At 41.4% G+C, this 22,951-nt stretch overlaps 1 protein-coding gene across 2 annotated transcripts in view; it reads left to right on the top strand.

Annotated features, from left to right (window-relative positions):
* Positions 1–22,951, top strand: part of LOC125465676 (cullin-1) — a 133,184-nt gene that overhangs the window by 107,021 nt on the left and 3,212 nt on the right. For both annotated transcript variants that reach the window (XM_059638038.1, XM_048559408.2), the window contains 5 exons: positions 3,712–3,804; positions 4,124–4,171; positions 4,258–4,340; positions 4,426–4,531; positions 19,213–19,326. In XM_059638038.1, the coding sequence (XP_059494021.1) occupies positions 3,712–3,804; positions 4,124–4,171; positions 4,258–4,340; positions 4,426–4,531; positions 19,213–19,326 (444 nt within the window). The remainder of the gene's footprint in view (positions 1–3,711; positions 3,805–4,123; positions 4,172–4,257; positions 4,341–4,425; positions 4,532–19,212; positions 19,327–22,951) is intronic.

Here is a 22,951-nt window from a genome sequence, read left to right as displayed (position 1 = left end):
ACTGTAAGTGTCGCATCTGTAAATATTTCCTCCAATTCTGTGCTTTGTAAACTTGTTTTGGGTGGGGCTTGGGGAAGTAGAAGAAACTGGACACAAGTTGAAGCTTTAACCTAAGCTGTGTGTTTGACTCCCCTGTGCAGTGCTACTTGCCTGCTAAAGACTACCACGTAGCCTTTATTTGCAACAGAGGAATATGTTAGGTCTTTCTGTAGTCCTGCTGCTCTATAGGGAACAACATAGCTGGTTTCTGATATAATCAATTGCTTTCTGTCCTTAAAATAAAGATACCAAGCAAACAGGTTTCTTCAATAAACGTTTTTTATTACAAAACAAATTATTCCCCATTGCTGCAAAATTATTTTATACAGTATATTTATTACATCTTTTATAGTTTGTGCTAAGAAACTACAAAGGTTTATCCCTGTAGGTAACCCAGAACACATGCACACTGAGTAAAGGGAAAAAAGTGGCTATCTCTCTACCGAGTTTCCCTTTGGCTGCTTTATGGTCAATAAGTCTTAAATCTTGAAGGCAAAGCAGGTAAAATATGGCATGTTCAAGTGGCTGTACGTTTGGCACTCTGACATGGAAACTAGTGTCACCAACATAGGCAGATGTCTCTGCTCATCGCAGATGCATCTTGCTCCAGAAATACAATGTTGAGAAGTCATAGAATTATACAATTTGTAAACAGACCCTTGGTTCAACTTGTCCATGCTGACCAGATATCCTCAGTTTATCTAGTTCCAATGGCCAACATTAGGTACATATCTTTGTAAACGCTTCCTATTCATAGATGCCTTTTAAATGTTACAATTGTGCCAGCCTCCCCCACTTCCTGTGGAAGCTCATTCCAGGCATGGGCCACCTGTGTTAAAAAAGTTGGCCCTTGGATCCCTTTTAATTCTTCATCCTCACATCTTAAGCCTGTGCTCTCTAGTTTTGCACTCCCTTCCCTGGCACCCTATCCATGCCGCTCATGATTTTATAAATCTCTCTAAGGTCACTACCCGGCCTCAGATGCTCCTGGGAAAATAGCCTCAGCCTATTCAGCCTCTCCCTATAGTTCATACTCTCTGACGCTGACAACGTCCTTGTAAATCTTTTCTGAATCCTTTCAAGTTTCAGAGCAACTTTCCTATAGCAGGAAGATCAGAATTGAACACAGTATTCCAAAAATGGCCTAATCAATGTGCTGTACAGCTGCAACATGACCTCCCAGTTCCTATACTCAATGCACTGACCAATAAAGGCAAGCATGCTAAAAAAGCGTACTTCACTACTATGTCTACCTGTGACTCTACTTCCAAAGAACTATGAACTGCACTCCAACATCTCACAGGACCTTACCATTAAGTGTTTTCAGACCTGTCCTGATTTGCCTTACCAAAATATTCACATTTTTTGAGATTAAACTCCTTCTGCCACTCTTTGGCCCATTGATCCATTTGATCAAGGCTCTGTTGTATTCTGAGGTAACGTTGTTGGCTGTCCACTACACCACCAAGTTCCGTGTCCTCTGCAGTCTAACTGTCTGTTCCTCCTATATTCACTTCAAATAATTTATATAAATGACAAAGAGCAGCAGACTCAGCACTGATCCTTGTGGCACACTGCTGGTCGCAGGTCTCCAGTCTGAAAAACAACCTTCCACCACCACCCTCTGTCTTCTACCTTTGAGCCAGTTCTATGTCCAAATGGCTAATTTGCTCTGTATTCCATGTGATCTAACCTTGTTCACCAAATACCATGCAGAACCTTGTCAAACCTTTATTGAAGCCCATGTAGACCATGTCCCCCACTCTATGTTCATCAGTTGACTTCTTCAAAAAACTCAATCAAGTTAGTGAGACACAATTTCCCATGCACAAAGCCATGCTGACAATCCTTAATCGGTCCTTGCCATTCCAAATTCTGTCCCTCATAATTTCCTCCAACAACTTGCCCATCACTGACGTCAGGCTCTCTGGTCTGTAGTTCCTTGGCTTTTCCTTACCAGCTTTCTTAAAAAATAGCACCATGTTAGCCAACCTCTAGTCTTCCGGGACCTCACCTGTGGTTATCGATGATACAGATATCTCAGCAAGGGGCCCGAGCAATCACTTCCCACAAAGGTATAGAGTACAGCTGATCAGGACCCAGGAATTTATACACTTTTATGTGTTTAAGGTGTCCAGCACCGCTGCCTCCGTAATATGCACTGTTTTCAAGATATCACTGTGTTTATTTACCCAATTTCTCTATTGTCCATGTCCTTCTCCACTGTAAACATTGATCCAAAATACTCATTTAGTATCTCGCCCATTTCCTCTAGTTCCACATGCAGGCGGTCTTGCTGATCTTTTAAGGGGCCCTGTTCACTCCCAAGTTACTCCTTTGCCCTTACTGCATTTGTAGAGTCCCCTTGGATTCTCCTTAACCCTATTTGCCAAAGCTATCTTATGTCCCCTTTTTGCCGTCTGATTTCCCCCTTAAATACACATCTACAGCCTTTATACCCTTATAGGCATTTACTTGATTTCTACTGTCTATACCTGATATATGCTTTCTTCTTTTTCTTGACCCAAACCTCAATTTCTCTAGTCATCCTGTATTCTCTACACATACCAACCTTACCCTTCATTCTAATGGGAACGTACTGTCTCTGGACTCTTGTTATCTCATTTTGGAAGGCTTCCCATTTTCCAGCTGCCCCTTTAACTGCAAATATGCGTGCCCATTCAACTTTAGAAAGCTCTTGCCTAACACTGTCAAAATTGACCTTCCTCCAATTTAGAACTTCCACTTTTAGATTACGTCTATTTTTTTCCATCACTGCTTTAAAACTAATAGATTCATGATCACTGGCCCTAAGTGCTCCCCCACTAACGCCTCAGTCACTTGCCCTGCTTTATTTCCCAAGAGAAGGTCAAGTTTTGTTCCTTCTCTGGTAAGTTAATCCGCATACTAAGTAAGAAACTTTTTGTTGTACCCCTTAACAAATTCCTCTCTATCCAAGCTCTTAATGCTACGGCAGCCCCGTTCTATGTTTGGGAAGATAATTCCCAACCGTTACCACTGTATTGTTTTTAAAGATAGCAGAGATCTCCTCACAAATATTTGTTTCTCAATTTCTTGCTGACTACTGGGGAGGGGGTAGGGGGTAGGGGGTTGACGATGGTGGCGGTGCTGCTTTTGGGGGGCGGGTGGGAGGTGGCTGGAGGGGTTGGTGGAAATGTGGTGGTGCTGTGTCTACAGTACAATCCCGATAAGGTGATTGTCCCTTTCTTATTTCTGAGTTCCACTCAAATAACTTTACTGGACGTAGTTGTTTTCAAGAGTGTTTAATAAAGAGGTTTCACACTGGATGCGCTCCATGTACGCTTCAGAAAGAAGAGGCAAGATTCCTTTTCTTACAGCCAACTTCCAGTAAGATGTTTGCCAAATCTAATAAATAATATTTGAATTTATATATTATGAGCTTAGTTTTACTCTGTCAACAGGATATTAATGTTATATCCGATTTGGATGCGGCCAGGTTATTTTTGCTACAGCTACTGTTTTTTAAATGAAAACTCACTTTTTGGCAATTGAGCCATGTAGAGTTGGTGGGAAGGCTGTGAAAATCATATAAAGTATGGTACACTTTCCGCCCATTTGTCTTGGAATGGATATGGCAGAAGTTTGCTTGACTCCTCCCCGTGATGTAATTGTCTATTTTTCTTTTCAAAGGCATCCACATTCCAGATGGCAATCCTACTTCAATATAACACAGAGGATGCCTACACTGTTCAGCAATTAACAGACAGCACTCAAATCAAAATGGTAAGAGCAGAGTGATAAAATAGCTAAATTTAAATGACCTTTATATTTAATCCAACAAGAAACAGAAAATTTTATTTGCATAGCCCATTGACAAAGAACATGATAGTGGTAAAATTTGATATAATACCAAGGGGGAAGTAAAGAAGTAGTTGAGTTACATTTAAGTCAGTTGTTTCTTGATGGTGCTCAGTAGACGTAATGAGTCAAATGTTTTGATCTTTTAGTAGCTGTCGTTCATGGACATTAACTTTGTTCAGGGTGGGAGAAAGTTTTTAGGTACAAACTTGAAATTATAGTAACATTTTAATATTAATTCCAGGACATATTGGTACAAGTTTTACAGATATTGCTGAAGTCCAAACTGCTGGTAGGTGCTGCTTTCTTGTTCAAAGGCACATCATTGAATAATCAAAATACATAACTTGTTTTGATCAGTTTATTTTTAAAATTTAGGTTTTGGAAGATGAAAGTGCAAATGTGGATGAAATTGAGATGAAACCTGACACATTAATCAAACTGTACCTGGGGTACAAAAAGTAAGTGCAGTTCAAGTTTTAAAAAAAAACAGAGCCGCCCAGCATATTTGAATCATGTTTTCTAAACTGATCTGTTTTTCTACAGTAAAAAGCTGAGAGTGAACATTAATGTGCCAATGAAGACTGAACAGAAACAAGAGCAAGAGACCACACACAAAAACATAGAAGAAGATAGGAAGTTGTTGATTCAGGTAGGTCCGTTTAGAGATAAATGTATTGATTGACTCTTCTTTCATGGCCATCTTGTACTCATTAGTAGCTCACATTGTAAAATAAACAAATTGCTATTACAATGGTAGTTGTGTAGTTCCACAAAAGATTAATAATTCCATTTCAAATGCAGAAGTGTTTTGGTTAGTTTCTATTATAGATTACTGTACAGAAATATGTCACCTGGCACAGGACATGTCCCTCATTTTGACATTTCCTGCTCTTAATATTTTATTTTAATTGCACAGTTTTTCCTTTGACACATTTTGGTTTTGTTACTGGCTCTTGTGCTGTACTTACATTAGTAGATGTGTTGAAGATTCCATTTTAGATTTCCCTGTAAAGTTTCTCTTTGCGTGTTCTTGTTCTTAAGCAAATCTCAGTTTTAAATTCTGTACCAGCAGTATGAAAGCAGGTAACACTACGTACTGATCCTGTCATGATTTTATGGAACTTTGTAAAATATTTAAATCTTCTTACAAATCATCCTATATTGTGCGGCCAATATTAAACGTTTTCAAAATAAATAAATTTTCCCCGCTGGACACCAGTTAATATGGACACCTGATACTAGATCTACCATTAACAATGCCAGTTGTACAGAAACTAAAAGGATTTCCATCTTGGAAATCTAAATGGTGTTAGGATACACTCTGTGGAGCAGGATGACACATTTCACCTTGGAATGATTCTTTTAGTCTCTGGCCTTAAAAGAATGGTTTAATAACAGGTCGAATTTGAAAGCTGAGTACAGGATTAAGGATAGGATTCTTGGCAGCGTGGAGGAACAGAGGGATCTTGGTGTGCAGATACATAGATCCCTTAAAATGGCCACCCAAGTGGACAGGGTTGTTAAGAAAGCATATGGTGTTTTGGCTTTCATTAACAGGGGGATTGAGTTTAAGAGTCGTGAGATCTTGTTGCAGCTCTATAAAACTTTGGTTAGACCGCACTTGGAATACTGCGTCCAGTTCTGGGCGCCCTATTATAGGAAAGATGTGGATGCTTTGGAGAGGGTTCAGAGGAGGTTTACCAGGATGCTGCCTGGACTGGAGGGCTTATCTTATGAAGAGAGGTTGACTGAGCTCGGTCTCTTTTCATTGGAGAAAAGGAGGAGGAGAGGGGACCTAATTGAGGTATACAAGATAATGAGAGGCATAGATAGAGTCGATAGCCAGAGACTATTTCCCAGGGCAGAAATGGCTAGCACGAGGGGTCATAGTTTTAAGCTGGTTGGTGGAAAGTATAGAGGGGATGTCAGAGGCAGGTTCTTTACGCAGAGAGTTGTGAGAGCATGGAATGCGTTGCCAGCAGCAGTTGTGGAAGCAAGGTCATTGGGGTCATTTAAGAGACTGCTGGACATGCATATGGTCACAGAAATTTGAGGGTGCATCCATGAGGATCAATGGTCGGCACAACATTGTGGGCTGAAGGGCCTGTTCTGTGCTGTACTGTTCTATGTTCTATGTTCTATGTTCTAACATTTAAAACTAAAATAATACCAATATTACTATATTGTGTATTGCTAGAAAGGTTGACTACTTGAGGGTGGAAGTCATTTGAAATGTTCCCTGGATATTATCAGGTTGAAAGATATAAGATGAGGGATATGTTATTGGCTAGGTGTAGGGTTAATTAAGTGGAACCAATGTCTTTTTTTGTACCATTTCTGTAGATACCCCTCCAGTTTTCAAATTTACATTACAAACAATGGGCATGTACAGTAATTTTCCAAAGCACGTGGCCATCTTAAATTCAATGTGGTAAAGGTTTAAACAATTTCAAAAATTACTTGTCTTTAGTTCAATATTTCCCTCAGCCCCATCCATATTTCCCTCAGCCCCATCCATATTTCTTCTTCTTATTCCACCTCCTACTCCCGCCACTTGAGTTTTGAGCTTTTTGTTTGCTGCATGTCTTTTTTTTTTCTTTATTGCTCTTTCTTCGCCCTTATCATCACTTGCTTCAAACATGGAACAATTTGTAAAAAGTACATTTTAGCTCAATAAAAGCTTTAGAAGCTCGAATTTGAGAAAGCTTAGGTTGATCGATATTGCACGTTTTCGGTGTCTCATAGTATTGTCTTGAGTTTGTGCTCTTAATTTTCTTTTTCCTGAAGGGGAGGTGAATTCAACACATTTGGGAGTTTACATTTGCTCCCCTAGATACAATGATTTCCTGGCCCTTAGTGGAGTTTGGGCAAATGATATAATATAAATTGGATGGGCATCTCCACGTAAGATCTTGAATCCATTGAAAAGCAGAATAACCTGCCCTTCTGTGAGACAGACACAGCTGTGTAGTTCTGTAGGCAGGCAATGTTCAGAGTATAGTAATGTGGACACCCTGATACCAGATCTACCATTAACAATGCCAGTTATACAGAAACTAAAAGCATTTCCTTATAATAAAAGTTAATCGTGGTTTGTCTTTGTAAATAAAAAAAACCTCTTGGTAGGGTTCAAAAATTCAACTTGTACAAAAAGCAAAATACTGTGGATGGTGAAATCTAAATGAAAGCAGATAATACAAGGTGAAAAATTGCAGACCTGAAATGCTTAACTGTCAGATCTTGGCAGTGTTTCTAGGGTTTATACAGATTTTCGCCAGGTGTTTCTAGTGTTTTCTGTTCTATTTTTCTTGGATATTGTTTCTCCCAGCCCCTGCCTCAGCTATCTGCTGCTGAAGCCATCGGTCATACCTTTTTCACCTTCAGACGTCTACTGTCCTTTCCTGGCTGGTCGTGCCCAGCACTGATTCCTGTGGCACCCCACTCATTGCATGTTGGCATCCTGAAAATGACTCATTTATGTCTACTGTTTCCTACTACCTTGCTAACCTTATGTCCATGCCTGCCTGTTAGCCCCACACCAGGAACTTCTATTTTCCACACTACGGTTAATGTAGCACCTCCATCAGATACTTTCTGGAAATCAAGTATAGTCAAATAAATTGGTTAGCCATAATTTCCCTTTTTCAAAACCATGTTGATTCCGCCTGATTGTGTTGAATTTTTCTTCGTGTCCTGCGATAACCTCTTTAATAATAACTTCTTAACATTAACATATAGTTTCCTGCTTTCTTTCTCCATCCCTTGTTAAATAAAGGATTCACATTTGCTATTTTTCAACCTATTAAACTTTCCCAAATCTAGGGTACTTTGTAAAGTTAGATTCAACCCTTCAATATTTCACTAGTCACTTCTTTTAAGGCTTGTAGGATAAAGTTCCTGAGGACCAGGGAATCCGTTGCTGCCAGCTCCAACAACTTGCACAATATTTCTCGGCTTGTGACTGTACAAGTTCCTTCGCCCCACCCCCATTTGTTTCCTGATTAACACCACTCCCGTCTTGGATATTATGTGTGTCCCCTATAGAGATGATCAATACATAACATCTGTTCAATTTATCTGTGGTCTCCTTATTTTCCATTATTAATTCCCCAGAATTACTTAGGACCAATGCTCATTTTGTAAACCATTTTCATGTTTAAATATAGAACTTCTTACTATCTAGTTGTATATTTCTGGCCACCTTTCTTCGGTAGAACCATAGAAAAGGTACAGCATCAAAAGACACCATTCCGTCCATTATGTCTAAAGAAACTAGTTACTCATTTTAGTCCTCCTTTATAGCACGTGTTCTATAGCCATGCAGGACACCATTTCAGTTGCAGATCCAGGTACCTTCTTTAAATGAATTGAACGTTTCTGTCTTCACAAATCTGGGCACTGAATCTGTTTGCCCATCGCACTGAGTGAAAAGGTGTTTTTGATTCGCCTGTCCCTTCCAGTGCTTGCGCAGATGAAATGTATGCCGCCTGTATACTAAGGGAAGCAGGTCTTTCCCATCTTATAATTTTGTTCACCAGTTGTTCCTCAGACTCCTACACTGAGCAACATAAGCCTAATTTGTCCATATTTTAAAATTATTTTTGTCATCACTAAAATTTTCAAGCTCTGGCAACATTTTTGACTATCTTTACTCTTTCCAGAGCAATTATGTCCTATTTGTGGTGACTTGAACTCTGTCCAAAATTCTGGCTGTTGCCTCATTATCATTTCTTTCCATCCCTGCCTATGCCTAATTTCTGTCTTTCTAAATGATATCCTGTCTGTCAGAATTGATTTCAATAGTTTGTCCAATACCACATTCAGACCAACTGGCCTATAATTATTCAGCCTATCCCTTACACCTTTTTTCAATAAGGATGTCAGTGCCTTCAGTACATCCACCCCCACGCCCCACCATGCTTATTATATCTAATATTTCTTGTTGCACTTTAATTCAGATGTCTGTCTTGTTCTCTCTTTGGTGCAGACAAGCAAATACTCATTGAGATTCCTACCCACATTATCTGCATCAATACACATGGGCCCATGTATATCTTAATATATTGTTAAAATATCTTTGGATTTTTCTTGGTTTTCCTTGCTCATACATTTCCCTGTCCACCCTTTTCTTTCCTAATTTTCATTTTTACTCCACTTCATACTTGGTCTCTTTTCTCTCTTTCTCTCGGCTTTCTACAGCATTAAGATTTTGTGACTGTAATAAGATTTCATTTCCTGCCTTTATCTTAACCTACATACTTCTAGATGTCAGGTGATCTCTAGATTTGGCACTGCCACTTTTTTTCCATTGTGGGGACATGCCTACACTGTACCAACCATCAATCTTGTTTTTGAATGCCTCCCACTGATTTGATGCTATTTTTTCCTGATAATAACTTATGGATCATACTGTAATTTTTTTTAATTTTCCCAACCTAAAACATGTATTCCTGTTCTTTCCTTCTGTCATCATAATGCTAAATCTAATTGTATTATGGTCACTACCTCCAAAAGGATCATCCACTGCTACTTTATTCATTTGCTCAGCTTCAGCTAGAATTAAGACCCTTCTGATTGGGCTTGTTTTGTGTTGGCATTTTAAAAAAAATCTCTTGAATGAAGTTCAAGGATCTTGTGCCAGCTGTGCCGTTCATACTATTCATATCACAATTGATAGTACGGTAGTTAATGTATTCATGTATTCCTCCCCTATTGCTTTTACACTCAGAAAGGTGTCCACATATTTACTGTTCCCTCACTCAATTTCTTCCCTCTTTTGATAATCTTTTAGTTACTGTTTTCTTTTTTTAAAATACTCTGTCTTTATCTTGAGACCTACCAAAATCTTAATGCAATGATAAAGTTTATTTTCCTTTTTGATATTCTTTTTAAATTTTAGTTAACTACACGCGGTGGATCCTCTCCTTGATTTTTTCTTTCATTTCATTGGAATGTGTTTTTGCAATGTTCCAATTTGTCAGTTAGCTTTAACTGGTTCTGCTTTTATGATTACCCATGTTTGGTAAATTATGACCAATTATTTTAAAATTAAAGCCTTGAATCTGCTCTTTCTCTAAAACTGAATGCACAATTCAGTAATATTATGATTGTTGCAACCTGCGGCATCTTCACTGAGGTTATTATTTAATCCTATCTCAGTGCACAGTAACAATGTTAGTCAAAGAAACTACTCTGAAAACATTCTATGAACTCCTCACCTATGCTCATTTGATTTTTCCAGTCTGTGCGTTGATTAAAATCCTGACAATTATTTTTGAATTTATTTTTGAGAAGCTTCCACTATTAATACCTTAAACCACACAGGATGGAGTATACTGTTATACTTTACATAACACCCGGTAGCATTATTTCTTCTATTCTAGCGAAACCACAGCTGTATTATTCTAATAAATAATTAATAGAGCCTTCCTCCAACTTTTCCTAACTTTTTGTCCTCCCTAAATGTCTCTCATCTTTCACAGCTCAGATCCCAGTTAGCCATTTTATAGCCTTCACTATATAATGACAATCAAAGTGTGGTTAATTAGTTCTATTTGCACCATCAGTTTATCTGTTTTGTTTCAAATGCTGTATGCCTTCTGATTTTAAAAGGCTTCAGTTTTGTTATTTTTGTTACTTCTGACATCCCTCACCTCATCTGTTGATTTGTTCTAGGTGTACTGTTTACAGTCTGTTTATCATTTTCCATATTAACACCTTTCTTCTTGCCATGATTCAGCTGTTTGATTTGTCACATCTGTCTAAACCCCTCCCTCCACCCCCGGCCATACTAGGCGTTTGTTTAATTTGGTGCCTAGTTCCTCATACTGATAACGCAGGGCCTCTTTATTTGCCTTGACAATGTCATTGGTGCATATGAATTCTAAATCCTCCCTCTCCCTTTGTTGTTTCTCATCGAATGTTTTTTGATGACAGTGATGTGAAGTGCTAAACTTCTCAATCATTTTCTGATTCTTCATTGTGGCATGCTTGTGGATGCTAAACAAATGCAGGCTTTTTCTTTCAAAAGCCGACAGGCTGTATAAAACTATACAATTCTTTTTCTTAAAGCGGACTTCCTTTTTCCTAACTTGGCTGAAAAGAGTGAGCTAATATGAGACTAGTGGTGAAAAACAGTGATCTGTTTTGGCCACATGATTTGTATTTTGCTTATATACAATGATTGCTATAAATTGGACCATTGTAAATTGATTTTCATTTATCTTTTTGAGAAGAACTTCTCTGTTCCGCTCCCAGCTGAGGAACTTAGAAAAGTTCCATTGCGAAAGACTAGATTTAAACTATTCCTGAAATGTATTTTGGTGGATTGTAGAGCATGTAGATTTTGTTTCTTATTAATAGTGCAATTTTAAACAGATGTAGGAATACAGATAACTGGCAGGGAAAGTTGAGAAATCTGTTAAAGCATCCAGCGCTTTATAAACAGAGCACAAAGCAAGAAAGTTTTTTGAAGTCTGTTATAAGTTCTCATTAGGCATCATATGAAGTAAGTATTGTGCCCACTTATGGGAATCGCACTTATTGATAACTTAGATGAGGTAACCAAATGCAGTATATGTAAATTGCCACATAATACAAAGCTAGATGGTAAACCAATTTGCAAGGAGGAATCAAAAAGGGTTAAGTGTATGGTTGTAAAATTGGCACGTAAAGGGTAGAATAGTAAAGTGATTTTTTTTAATGAATTTAAGTAAAGGTTCCATGATTTAAGGGTATATCAGTATATCACTGTTTTTATTCATTCATGGGATGAGGGTATCACTGGCTAGGCAGCATTTATTGTCCTTCCCTAATTTCCCAGAGGGCAGCCCAGAGTCAGCTACATTGCTGTGGGTCTGGAGTCACATGTAGGCCAGACCAGGTAAAGATGGCAGTTTCCTTTCCTGAAGGACATTAGTGAACCAGATGGATTTTTCCAACAATCGACAATGGATTCTTGGCCATCATTAGACTCCTAATTCCAGAAATTTATTGAGTTCAAATTCTACCACCTGCCGTGGCAGGATTTGAACCAGAGTCCCCAGAACATTAGAGATATTGGGAACTGCAGATGCTGGAGAATACAAGATAATAAAATGTGAGGCTGGATGAACACAGCAGGCCAAGCAGCATCTCAGGAGCACAAAAGCTGACGTTTCGGGCCTAGACCCTTCATCAGAGAGGGGGATGGGGAGAGGGAACTGGAATAAATAGGGAGAGAGGGGGAGGCAGACCGAAGATGGAGAGTAAAGAAGATAGGTGGAGAGAGTATAGGTGGGGAGGTAGGGAGGGGATAGGTCAGTCCAGGGAAGACGGACAGGTCAAGGAGGTGGGATGAGGTTAGTAGGTAGATGGGGGTGCGGCTTGGGGTGGGAGGAAGGGATGGGTGAGAGGAAGAACCGGTTAGGGAGGCAGAGACAGGTTGGACTGGTTTTGGGATGCAGTGGGTGGGGGGGAAGAGCTGGGCTGGTTGTGTGGTGCAGTGGGGGGAGGGGGCGAACTGGGCTGGTTTAGGGATGCAGTAGGGGAAGGGGAGATTTTGAAACTGGTGAAGTCCACATTGATACCATATGGCTGCAGGGTTCCCAGGCGGAATATGAGTTGCTGTTCCTGCAACATTCGGGTGGCATCATTGTGGCACTGCAGGAGGCCCATGATGGACATGTCATCTAGAGAATGGGAGGGGGAGTGGAAATGGTTTGCGACTGGGAGGTGCAGTTGTTTGTTGCGAACTGAGTGGAGGTGTTCTGCAAAGCGGTCTCCAAGCCTCCGCTTGGTTTCCCCAATGTAGAGGAAGCCACACCGGGTAGAGTGGATGCAGTATACTACATTGGCAGATGTGCAGGTGAACCTCTGCTTAATGTGGAATGTCATCTTGGGGCCTGGGATGGGGGTGAGGGAGGAGGTGTGGGGGCAAGTGTAGCATTTTCTGCGGTTGCAGGGGAAGGTGCTGGGTGTGGTGGGGTTGGAGGGCAGTGTGGAGCGAACAAGGGAGTCACGGAGAGAGTGGTCTCTCCGGAAAGCAGACAGGGGTGGGGATGGAAAAATGTCTTGGGTGGTGGGGTCGGATTGTAAATGGTGGAAGTGTCGGAGGATGATGCTTTGTATCCGGAGGTTGGTAGGGTGGTGTGTGAGTACGAGGGGGATCCTCTTTGGGCGGTTGTGGCGGGGGCGGGGTGTGAGGGATGTGTTGCGGGAAATACGGGATACGCGGTCAAGGGCGTTCTCGATCACTGTGGGGGGAAAGTTGCGGTCCTTGAAGAACTTGGACATCTGGGATGTGCGCGAGTGGAATATCTTATCGTGGGAGCAGATGCGGCGGAGGCGGAGGAATTGGGAATAGGGGATGGAATTTTTGCAGGAGGGTGAGTGGGAGGAGGTGTATTCTAGGTAGCTGTGGGAGTCGGTGGGCTTGAAATGGACATCAGTTACAAGCCTGAGATGGAGACAGAGGTCCAGGAAGGTGAGGGCTGTGTTGGAGATGGCCCAGGTGAACTGAAGGTTGGGGTGGAAGGTGTTGGTGAAGTGGATGAACTGTTCGAGCTCCTCTGGGGAGCAAGAGGCAGCGCCAATACAGTCATCAATGTACCGGAGGAAGAGGTGGGGTTTGGGGCCTGTGTAGGTGCGGAAGAGGGACTGTTCCACGTAACCTACAAAGAGGCAGGCATAGCTGGGGCCCATGTGGGTGCCCATGGCCACCCCCTTAGTCTGTAGAAAGTGGGAGGAGTCAAAAGAGAATTTGTTGAGGGTGAGGACGAGTTCATTTAGGCGGATGAGAGTGTCGGTGGAGGGGGACTGGTCGGGCCTGCGGAACAGGAAGAAGCGGAGGGCCTTGAGGCCATCTCCATGCGGAATGCAGGTGTATAGGGACTGGACGTCCCTGGTGAAGATGAGGTGTTGGGGGCCAGGGAATTGGAAGTCCTGGAGGCGGTGGAGGGTGTGGGTGGTGTCACGGACGTAGGTGGGGAGTTCCTAGACCAAAGGGGAGAAAATGGAGTCCAGATAGGTGGAGATGAGTTCGGTGGGGCAGGAGCAGGCTGAGACGATGGGTCGACCAGGGCAGGCAGGTTTGTGGATTTTGGGAAGGAGATAGAAACGGGCCGTGCGGGGTTGGGGAACAGTGAGGTTGGAGGCTGTGGGTGGGAGGTCCCCTGAGGTGATGAGGTCATGAATGGTGTTGGAGATGATGGTTATCCCCAGAACATTATCTGGGCCTCCAGACTAACAGTCCAGCGGTAATACCACTCGGCCATCACCTCCCCATCACCTCTCTCGTTAATTTCAAAAGTGTTGGAATAGCAAATAAAATTCCTTGTGTATTTATACAGAATTTTAGTGATTCTACAGTTGGAATAATGTGTAGTTTTAGTGTTCTTATTTAACGAAGGATCCACTTGTCTAGGTTGCACCCTTTCTCTAAGGCTTACTAGTTAATTCCTGAGGGAGGGTGCTATCTTATGAGAAGAGGTTGAGTGATGTGGACCTATATCCTTTGGAGTTCAGAAGAATGAAAGGTGATCTTGTTCAGTTGTATAAAATTTCTAGTGGGTTTGATAGGATAGACCTTGAGACTTTGTTTTCTCAGGCTGAAAAGTTCAGAATCCAAGGATCATAGTGTTAGGGTCAGCTATTTAGACAAGAAGATTTTCACCCAGCGATGTGGTTGCTCAGCACAAATATATTTAAGGTAGTTTAGAACACACTCGGAAATGGCTATAAGGCAGCAAGGGAAGATTGTCAGTGTCAGCCGTGATAGTATTGACTGATGGTCACATCGAGGCACATAGTCTACTGAGAAAGTTTCTCTGTCAAGCAACCTGAAATTGCCCATTCCTATGCCTCAAAAAGAGGGAACATGCTTACTGCTACTCCTATTTCTTTTCTAAATGAGGAAAAACTTTGGATAGAATAAATAAATGGATGAGAAGTGGGAACAGAAATCACAGAGACCGGGCAAGTGCACCATCTTTCTAGTTCCATTACCCCATGGGTTGCAACATCAGCTAAAAATACCATATCGAGTTATCAAGGTAACCAAGTAAATACCTTATTTATACCAGGTTTTTAAACAAGATGATCTATCAAACAGATTTTTCGATAAAAGAAGCTACAGTGTTATCAAAACAACTTCATCAATAAAGATGTGCTAATTAGTTAACATACACACTCACATATAAGTATAAATGTTTATTCCTATACCTGTCCCCTTCAGGAAAAGAGATCTGTCAGAATTCTAGCTAATGGATCACTCTTGAAGTCAAAAGAATGAAGTGTAGAATATGCCAAAGTCTGTGGCTCTGATGTTCTGACTTGTGTAGTGAAGTCCCTGATCAAGCGTAGTGCTCTCTAAAGGTTTGAAGTAACAGTTTGCTCAGGAAAGACGATCCTTGTTTTTTCAATTGTTCTTTCAAAAGAACAAAATAGATTTCACCCTGAATTTATGTGAAGGATTTTTTTTTTGAGAAATGGCAGAGATCAGCTGGCCAGCTCATAGCAAGCTTTCCTTTTGCTTAGCTTGTTTTTAGCAAGCTTCCCACTAATCTACCCAGACAAAACAAGCAATTCTCCAAACCAGTCTACAGCAAAGAAAGCAGCTGTCACCATGTGATTTTCAGACACCTTGTTTTAAAACAATGTAAGCCAATGTCCATGGTGAACTTGCAATAACCCCTTTTAAAGAACTGCTCCAGTTTTGTCCACAAAATTTGAAATTAATTCCTTTTCTCAGACCCTTTCAAAACTTCCATCTGCCAAGCAAAATTAAAGCATGTTTGTAAGGACAGTAATTTGCTAAACAAACAAAGAACAAGGAAAATTACAGCACAGGAACAGGCCCTTCGGCCTTCCAAGCCTGCACCGATCCAGATCCTCTATCTAAACCTGTTGCCTATTTTCCAAGGATCTGTATTCCTCTGATCCCTGCCCATTCATGTATCTGTCTAGATACATCATAAATGATGCTGTCATGCCCGCCCCTACCACCTCCGCTGGCAACATGTTCCAGGCACCCACCACCCTTTGCGTGAAGAACTTCCCACACATGTCTCCCTTAAACTTTTCCCCCCTCACCTTGAAATTGTGATCCCTAGTAATTGAGTCCCCCACTCTGGGGGGGGGGAAGCTTCTTGCTGTCCACCCTGTCTATATCTCTCAAGATTTTGTAGACCTCAATCAAATCTCCCCTCAACCTCCATCTTTCTAATGTAAATAATCCTAATCTACTCAACCTTTCTTAATAGCTAGTGCTGTCCATACCAGACAACCTCCTGGTGAACCTCATCTGCACCCTCTCCAAAGCATCCACATCCTTTTGGTAATGTGGCGACCAAAACTTTACACTGAATTCCAAATGTCCTGTATAACTGTAACACGACCTGTCATCTCTTGTACTCAGTACCTCATCCGATGAAGGAAAGCATGTTGTATGCCTTCTTGACCACTGTTTCGACCTGCATTTTAGCCTTCAGGGTACAATGGACCTGAACACCCAGATCAGTTTTCCCCCTCGGGCTTTTTCCATTTACCGTATAGTTTGCTCTTGTATTGGATTTTCCAAAATGCATCACCTCGCATTTGCCTGGATTGAACTCCATCTGCCATTTCTCTGCCCAACTCTCCAATCTATCTATATTCTGCTACAATCTCCGACAGTCCACTTCACTATCTGCTATTCCATCAATCTTAGTGTCATCTGCAGACTCATGAATCAGACCATCTATACCTTCCTCCAGATCATTTATGCATATCACAAATAACGGTCTAGCCAATACGGATCCCTGTGGAACACCACTGGTCACAGTTCTCCATTATGATAAACTCCCTCCCACTACAACTCTCTGTCTCCTGTTGCCCAGCCAGTTCTCTATCCATCCAGCTAGTACACCCTGGACCCCATGCGACTTCACTTTCTCCATCAGACTACCATAGGGAACCTTATCAAACGCCTTACTGAAGTCCATGCATATGACATCTATAGCCCTCATCTGTCAACTTTGTCACTTCCTCAAAGAATTCTATCAAGTTGGTAAGACATGACCTTCCCTGCACAAAACTATGCTGCCTATCACTAATAAGCCCATTTTCTTCCGAATGTAAATAGATCCTATCCCTCAGTATCTTCTCCAGCAGCTTCCCCACCACTGATGTCAGGCTTACGGTCTATAATTACCTGGATTATCCTTGCTACGCTTCTTAAACAAGGGGACAATATTAGCAATTCTCCTGTCCTCCAGGACCTCGCCCGTGCTCAAGCATTCTGCAAAGATAGCTATTAAGGCCCCAGCTATTTCCTTGCTCGCTTCCCTCAGTAACCTGGGATAGATCCCATCCGGACCTGGGGATTTGTCTACCCTAATGCCTTTTAGAATACCCGACACTTACCCTCCTTATGCCAACTTGACCTAGAGTATTCAAACATCTATTCCTAATCTCAACATCTGTCATGTCCCCCTCCTCAGTGAATACCGACTCAAAGTACTCATTAAGAATCTCACTCATTTTCTCTGACTCTTCACATAACTCCACCCCCCCCCCCCCACCTTGTGCTTGAGTGGGCCAACCCTTTTCTCATTACCCTCTTGCTCCTTATGTATGAATAAAAGGCTTTGGGATGTTCCTTAACCCTGTTTGCGAAAGATATTTCATGACTCTATTTAGCCCTCTTAATTCCAATTTAGCCCTCTTATTCCTCATTTCAGATTGGTCCTACTTTCCAGCTATTCGTCCAAAGCGTCACCTGTTTTCAGTCGCCTAGACCTTATGTATGCTTCCTTTTTTCTCTTTGCTGGTCTCACAGTTTCACCTGTTATCCATGGTTCTTTGATCTTGCCCTTTCTATTCCTCATTTTTACAGGGACATATCTGTCCCCCACTCCATTTAACCTCTCTTTAAAAGCCTCGCACAAATCAAATGTGGATTTACCCTCAAACAGCTGCTCCCAATCCACATTCCCCAGCTCCTACTTAATTTTGTTATAGTTTGCCTTCCCCCAGTTCAGCATTCTTCCTTTGGGACCACTCTCGTCTTTGTCCATCAGTTTTCTAAAACTTACGGAATTGTGATCGCTATTCCCAAAGTAATCCCCTACTGAAACTTCAACCACCTGGCTGGGCTCATTGCCCAACACCAGGTCCAGTATGGCCTCTTCCGGAGTTGGACTATTTCCATACTGCTCTAGAAAACCCTCCTGGATGCTCCTTACAAATTCAGCTCCATCTAAACCCCTAACGTTAAGTGAATCCCAGTCAATGTTCGGAAAGTTAAAATCTCCCATCACCATCACCCTGTTGCTCCTACATCTTTCTATAATCTGTCTACATATTTGTACCTCTATCTCATGCCTGCTGTCGGGAGGCCTGTAGTACAGCCCCAATATTGTCATTGCACCCTTCCTATTTCCGAGCTCTGCCAATGTTGCCTCACTGCTCGAGTCCTCCATAGTGCCCTCCTTCAGCACAGCTGTGATATCCTCTTTGACCAGTAATGCAGCTCCTCCACCCCTCTTACCTCTGTCTCTGTCCTGCCTGAAGCATCTATATCCTGGGATATTTAGTTGCCAATCTTGCCCTTCGCTCACCCAAGTCTCGGTAACAGTAATAACATCATACTCCCAGATACTAATCCAAGCGCTAAATTAATCTGCCTTACCTACTACACTTCTCACATTAAAACAAAAGCACCTCAGACCACCTGTCCCTTTGCAATCATCATCTGCTTTCTGCCTACCCTTCCCTTTAGTCACACTGACTTCATTATCTAATTCCTTACAGGCTTTAGTTACTACCTCCTTACTGTCCACTGACCACCTAATTTGGTTCCTATCCACCTGCCACATTGGTTTAAACCCACCCCTACAGTGTTAGCAAAAGCAACCCCATGGATGTTGGTTCCAGTCCTGCCCAGGTGTAGACCACCCTCAGAACTGGTGCAAATGTCCCAAAAAATCTGAACCCCTCCCTCCTGCACCATCTCCCAAGCTATTCATTTATCCTGCCTGTTCTTTCATTTCTGCTCTGAATAGCACATGGCACTGGTATTAATCCTGAAATTATTACATCTGAGGTCCTACCTTTTAACTTGGCTCCTAACTCTCTAAATTCTGCTTGTAGGACCTCACCCTGTTTTCTTTACCTATATCATTGGTGCCTTCCAAAGGGGAAGATTTGGTTGGACTTTCAGGAAAAGTGCACGGTACAACTATGTTAAGCTTGGGGGGGGAGGGGGGGGATAACAGCTTTGTGCCTTAATCATTCTACCATTTTAATCAGCAGCCAAATCTTGGAACAAGTCGTTTAATCCCATATTCTTTGATTATTAATTATATCACTAAGGCTGCAATTGTGCGAATAATGAAGATGAGAAAAGTTCTGAAACATCAGCAATTACTGGCAGAGGTACTGAACCAACTGTCCTCCAGGTTCAAACCCAGGGTCCCAGTCATTAAGGTACGTTCACCAGATACTTGCGTACAGCTTATCTATTCCTGAATTTAAAAACAATGTATTAATGTATATGTATAAGAACAGCAAGGTGACAATTTCTCTTCTGTCAAGTGGAACCCATTTTGTGCGATTGCCTTACTTAGAAGGAAGACATAGCTCCTTAAAAGTGGAGTGCATAGTTCCTTAAAAGTGGAATTTTGCATAGACTGGGTGGTGAAGGAGGCATTTGGCATGCCTGCCTTCATTGGCCAGTGTATGGAGTATAAGAGTTGAAATGTCATGTGGCAGCTGTACAGGACCCTTTAGGCTTGTTAGGCCACTTTTAGGCCACTATTGATGACTTCTGAAAAGCAAATAAACAGTACATTTTCTAAGATAATACGGTGCGAAGCTGGATGAACACAGCAGACCAAGCAGTTGCTTGGCCTGCTGTGATCATCCAGCTTCACAACGTGTTATCTCAGATTTTTTAGCATCGACAGTTCCTACTATCTCTGTACGTTTTCTAAATTGTTTTTCAAACCCTTGAAAATGCTTTCTTAGGTGGAATTATTTGGAGGTTTAATAAGGGGTTATGCATAATTGAAACTAGAAATTTTATGAAGTAAAATTAATTTTTTGCAGCATTAATGTCTTCAGAGATGGCAAAAATTCTGAATGCAGGTTACGTTGCATAAAAGGTTGGCTTCAGAAACAACATTCTTAACCTGTTAGCTATATTAGATTTCTATCTCACAGAGGCTGATGCTTAAAAATAATTTGCCTCTAAACCGCAGAATTGAATCTTACATAAAATTGATTGTGGTTGTATGCTAATGGTCATTCCAAGGCATTAAGATGTTGAGGCAGTAAGACAGGAGCAGAACTGGGCCATTTGGTCCTTCAGGTCTGCTGCTGTGCCATTCAGTGAGATCATGACTGATCTGATGATCGTCAACTCTCCTTTCGTGCCTTTTCCCCGTGAGCACTGGTTCTCTCACTGATTAAATGAGTCTTACGTAGCCCCACTTATCCCAACTCTTCTGTTAGCTAGCCCATTCTGTATCCATGCTAATATACCAACCCCGAAACTACTGAGTTCTTCTCTTAGAAAAAAAGGCCAGCATTTGAATGCCTTTTGGAAATCTAAGTACATTACATCTACTGGCTTCCCTTTAATCATCATGCTTGTTATCTCCTCAAAGAATTCTCATAAATTTGTCACAAGGAAATAGTTGGATTCTGTCACAATGGTTTGTCATTTGGACAACTTCAGCATGAGAGTTGCTGTGAAGGGTGCTGATCATCACCAGCGAACATCCCTGTTTTGATTGTATTATTAAGGAAAAATTAATGGAGTGAGTGGTCTGTTTTAGTGCTGCATTATTCTGTGGCTCTCAAAGAGCCATGAACCAACATGTCAACACATCCTTGTGCCACATAACTTTGCTTCATTGTGAATGTTCACCTCAAAATAAAATTGATAATGTTGTGAAGCAAGGAGAAAAATAAGTAAAATCGCTTTGGTTTTGTTTCCAAGGATAAAACAAGTACTTTATGGAACAGTTCAGGTAACAAATTATGGGTGTGATGCAATCCCTTTGGCAGTCCCTAAGTGTTGATGAGAGTCCTAAAGTCGCACCCCCATATATCAATTAGCACCTTCAATAGGGTTGAAAAGGAGAGCAAAAGAGATAATGTATTACTGGCTGAATTGAGAACATCTATCAAAATAAAGTGAAAACAGCTTTTCTGATATTGTAAGTCCAAGGCTAGTAATTCAGATTCCAGTGAATTTGATATTGATCTTCCAAATATCTAATGAAGCCAACCAAATCTATTTTTTTTTCACTTTGCTAAATTTTCTCAAAACATCTATCCATGGTAAATAAAGATAAAATACACCAGATGAGGTTGAGTGCATCCTGTGCTGACCAAAGGATATCACCCCTTATATTAAGCTCACAATCTATTTTGTCCCTTTAAGCATTGCAAATATTTTATTGGTAAAACTGGCCATCCAATACAGATATGGCATGTAAAGCTTTGACAAAATTAACAAAAGACTCCAACTGGCCAAGGTTTGCAATTGCTGAAAGTGGTAAGTCAGACTTAAATGGTGCTAAACTGATGTGAATTTGCAACAGAAGACCATGGCGAGGCAGTCTGATTTTTTTTTTAAATTATAAAGGTGGACGTATAGTGGCAGATAAGTTGTTGGAGGGGATTCTGACGGGGACAGGCATTTGGAAAGCCAAATTAGGGATACCCAAAACGGCTTTGTATGTGGGAAATCACGTCTCACTAGCTTGACTGAGAGTTTTTTGAAGAAGTGAAAAAGGCAGAGCAGTAGACGTCAATACGGACTTCAGCAAGGCATTTGGCAAGGTTTTGCATGATAGACTGGTTAGCAAGGTTAGATCACATGGAAGCTAATGGCAAAATTGGTTTGAAGGTGACAGAGGATACTGTTTTGAGTGGTTTTTCAGACTGGGGGCCTGTGACCCGTGGTGTGCAGCAAGAATTGGTGCTGAGTCCATTGCTTTCTGTCGTTTATATAAATGATTTTTGTATGAATAGGTTAGATCACATGGAAGCTAATGGCAAAATTGGTTTGAAGGTGACAGAGGATACTGTTTTGAGTGGTTTTTCAGACTGGGGGCCTGTGACCCGTGGTGTGCAGCAAGAATTGGTGCTGAGTCCATTGCTTTCTGTCGTTTATATAAATGATTTTTGTATGAATCAGGAAGTTTGATTAATAAATTTGCAGACAACACTAAAATGTGTGGTTCAGTGGACGGTGAAAAAGATTATCTCGGAGTACAAAGGTTCGATGGGCCCGTGGGGGGAAGAGTGGCAGGTGGAGTTTAATCTGGATAATTCTGAGGTGTTGTGTTTTGGTAAGGCAAGTAAAGAAGTTGCTGGAAAAGTTCAGCAGGTCTGGCAGCATCTATGAAGAAAAAAATCAGTTAACGTTTTGGATCCAATGATCTTTCCTCAGAACTTACTTTTCTTCAGATGCTGAGCTTTTCCAGCAACTTCTGTTTTTGTTCCTGATTTACAGCATCCGCAGTTCTTTCAGTTTTCACTTGATGGTAGGGCCCTGGGAAGTGTTGCCAAACAGAGACGTCATAGGTATGGGTGCATAGTTTCTTAAAAGTGGAGTTTTGCATAGACTGGGTGGTAAAGGAGGCATTTGGCATCCCTGCCTTCATTGGCCAGTGTATGGAGTACAAGAGTTGAAATGTCATGTGGCAGCTGTACAGGACCCTTTAGGCTTGTTAGGCCACTTTTAGAATACTGTTTCAGAGATAGTAGGAACTGCAGATGCTGGAGAATCTGAGATAACAAGGTGAAGGACTGCTGTGTTTATCCAGCTTTGCACCTTGTTATCTCTTATTTTAGAATACTGTGTTCAGTTGTGGCCTCCCTGCAATAGAAAAGTTGTTGTTAAATGTGAAAGGGTTCAGAGAAGATTTATGAAGTTGTTGCCAGGATTGGAGAGAGAGGCTGAGTAGGCATCGGAGGCTGAGGGGTGACCTTTGAGGTTTTTAAAATCATAAAGGGCATAGATAGGGTGAATAAGACCATAAGACATAGGAGTGGAAGTAAGGCCATTTGGCCCATCGAGTCCACTCCGCCATTTAAA

Source organism: Stegostoma tigrinum, chromosome 2, assembly GCF_030684315.1.
Source record: "Stegostoma tigrinum isolate sSteTig4 chromosome 2, sSteTig4.hap1, whole genome shotgun sequence".
NCBI lineage: Eukaryota > Metazoa > Chordata > Chondrichthyes > Orectolobiformes > Stegostomatidae > Stegostoma > Stegostoma tigrinum.
Note: the sequence above shows the minus strand (reverse complement) of the source record. Positions and strands in the feature narration are given on the sequence as shown.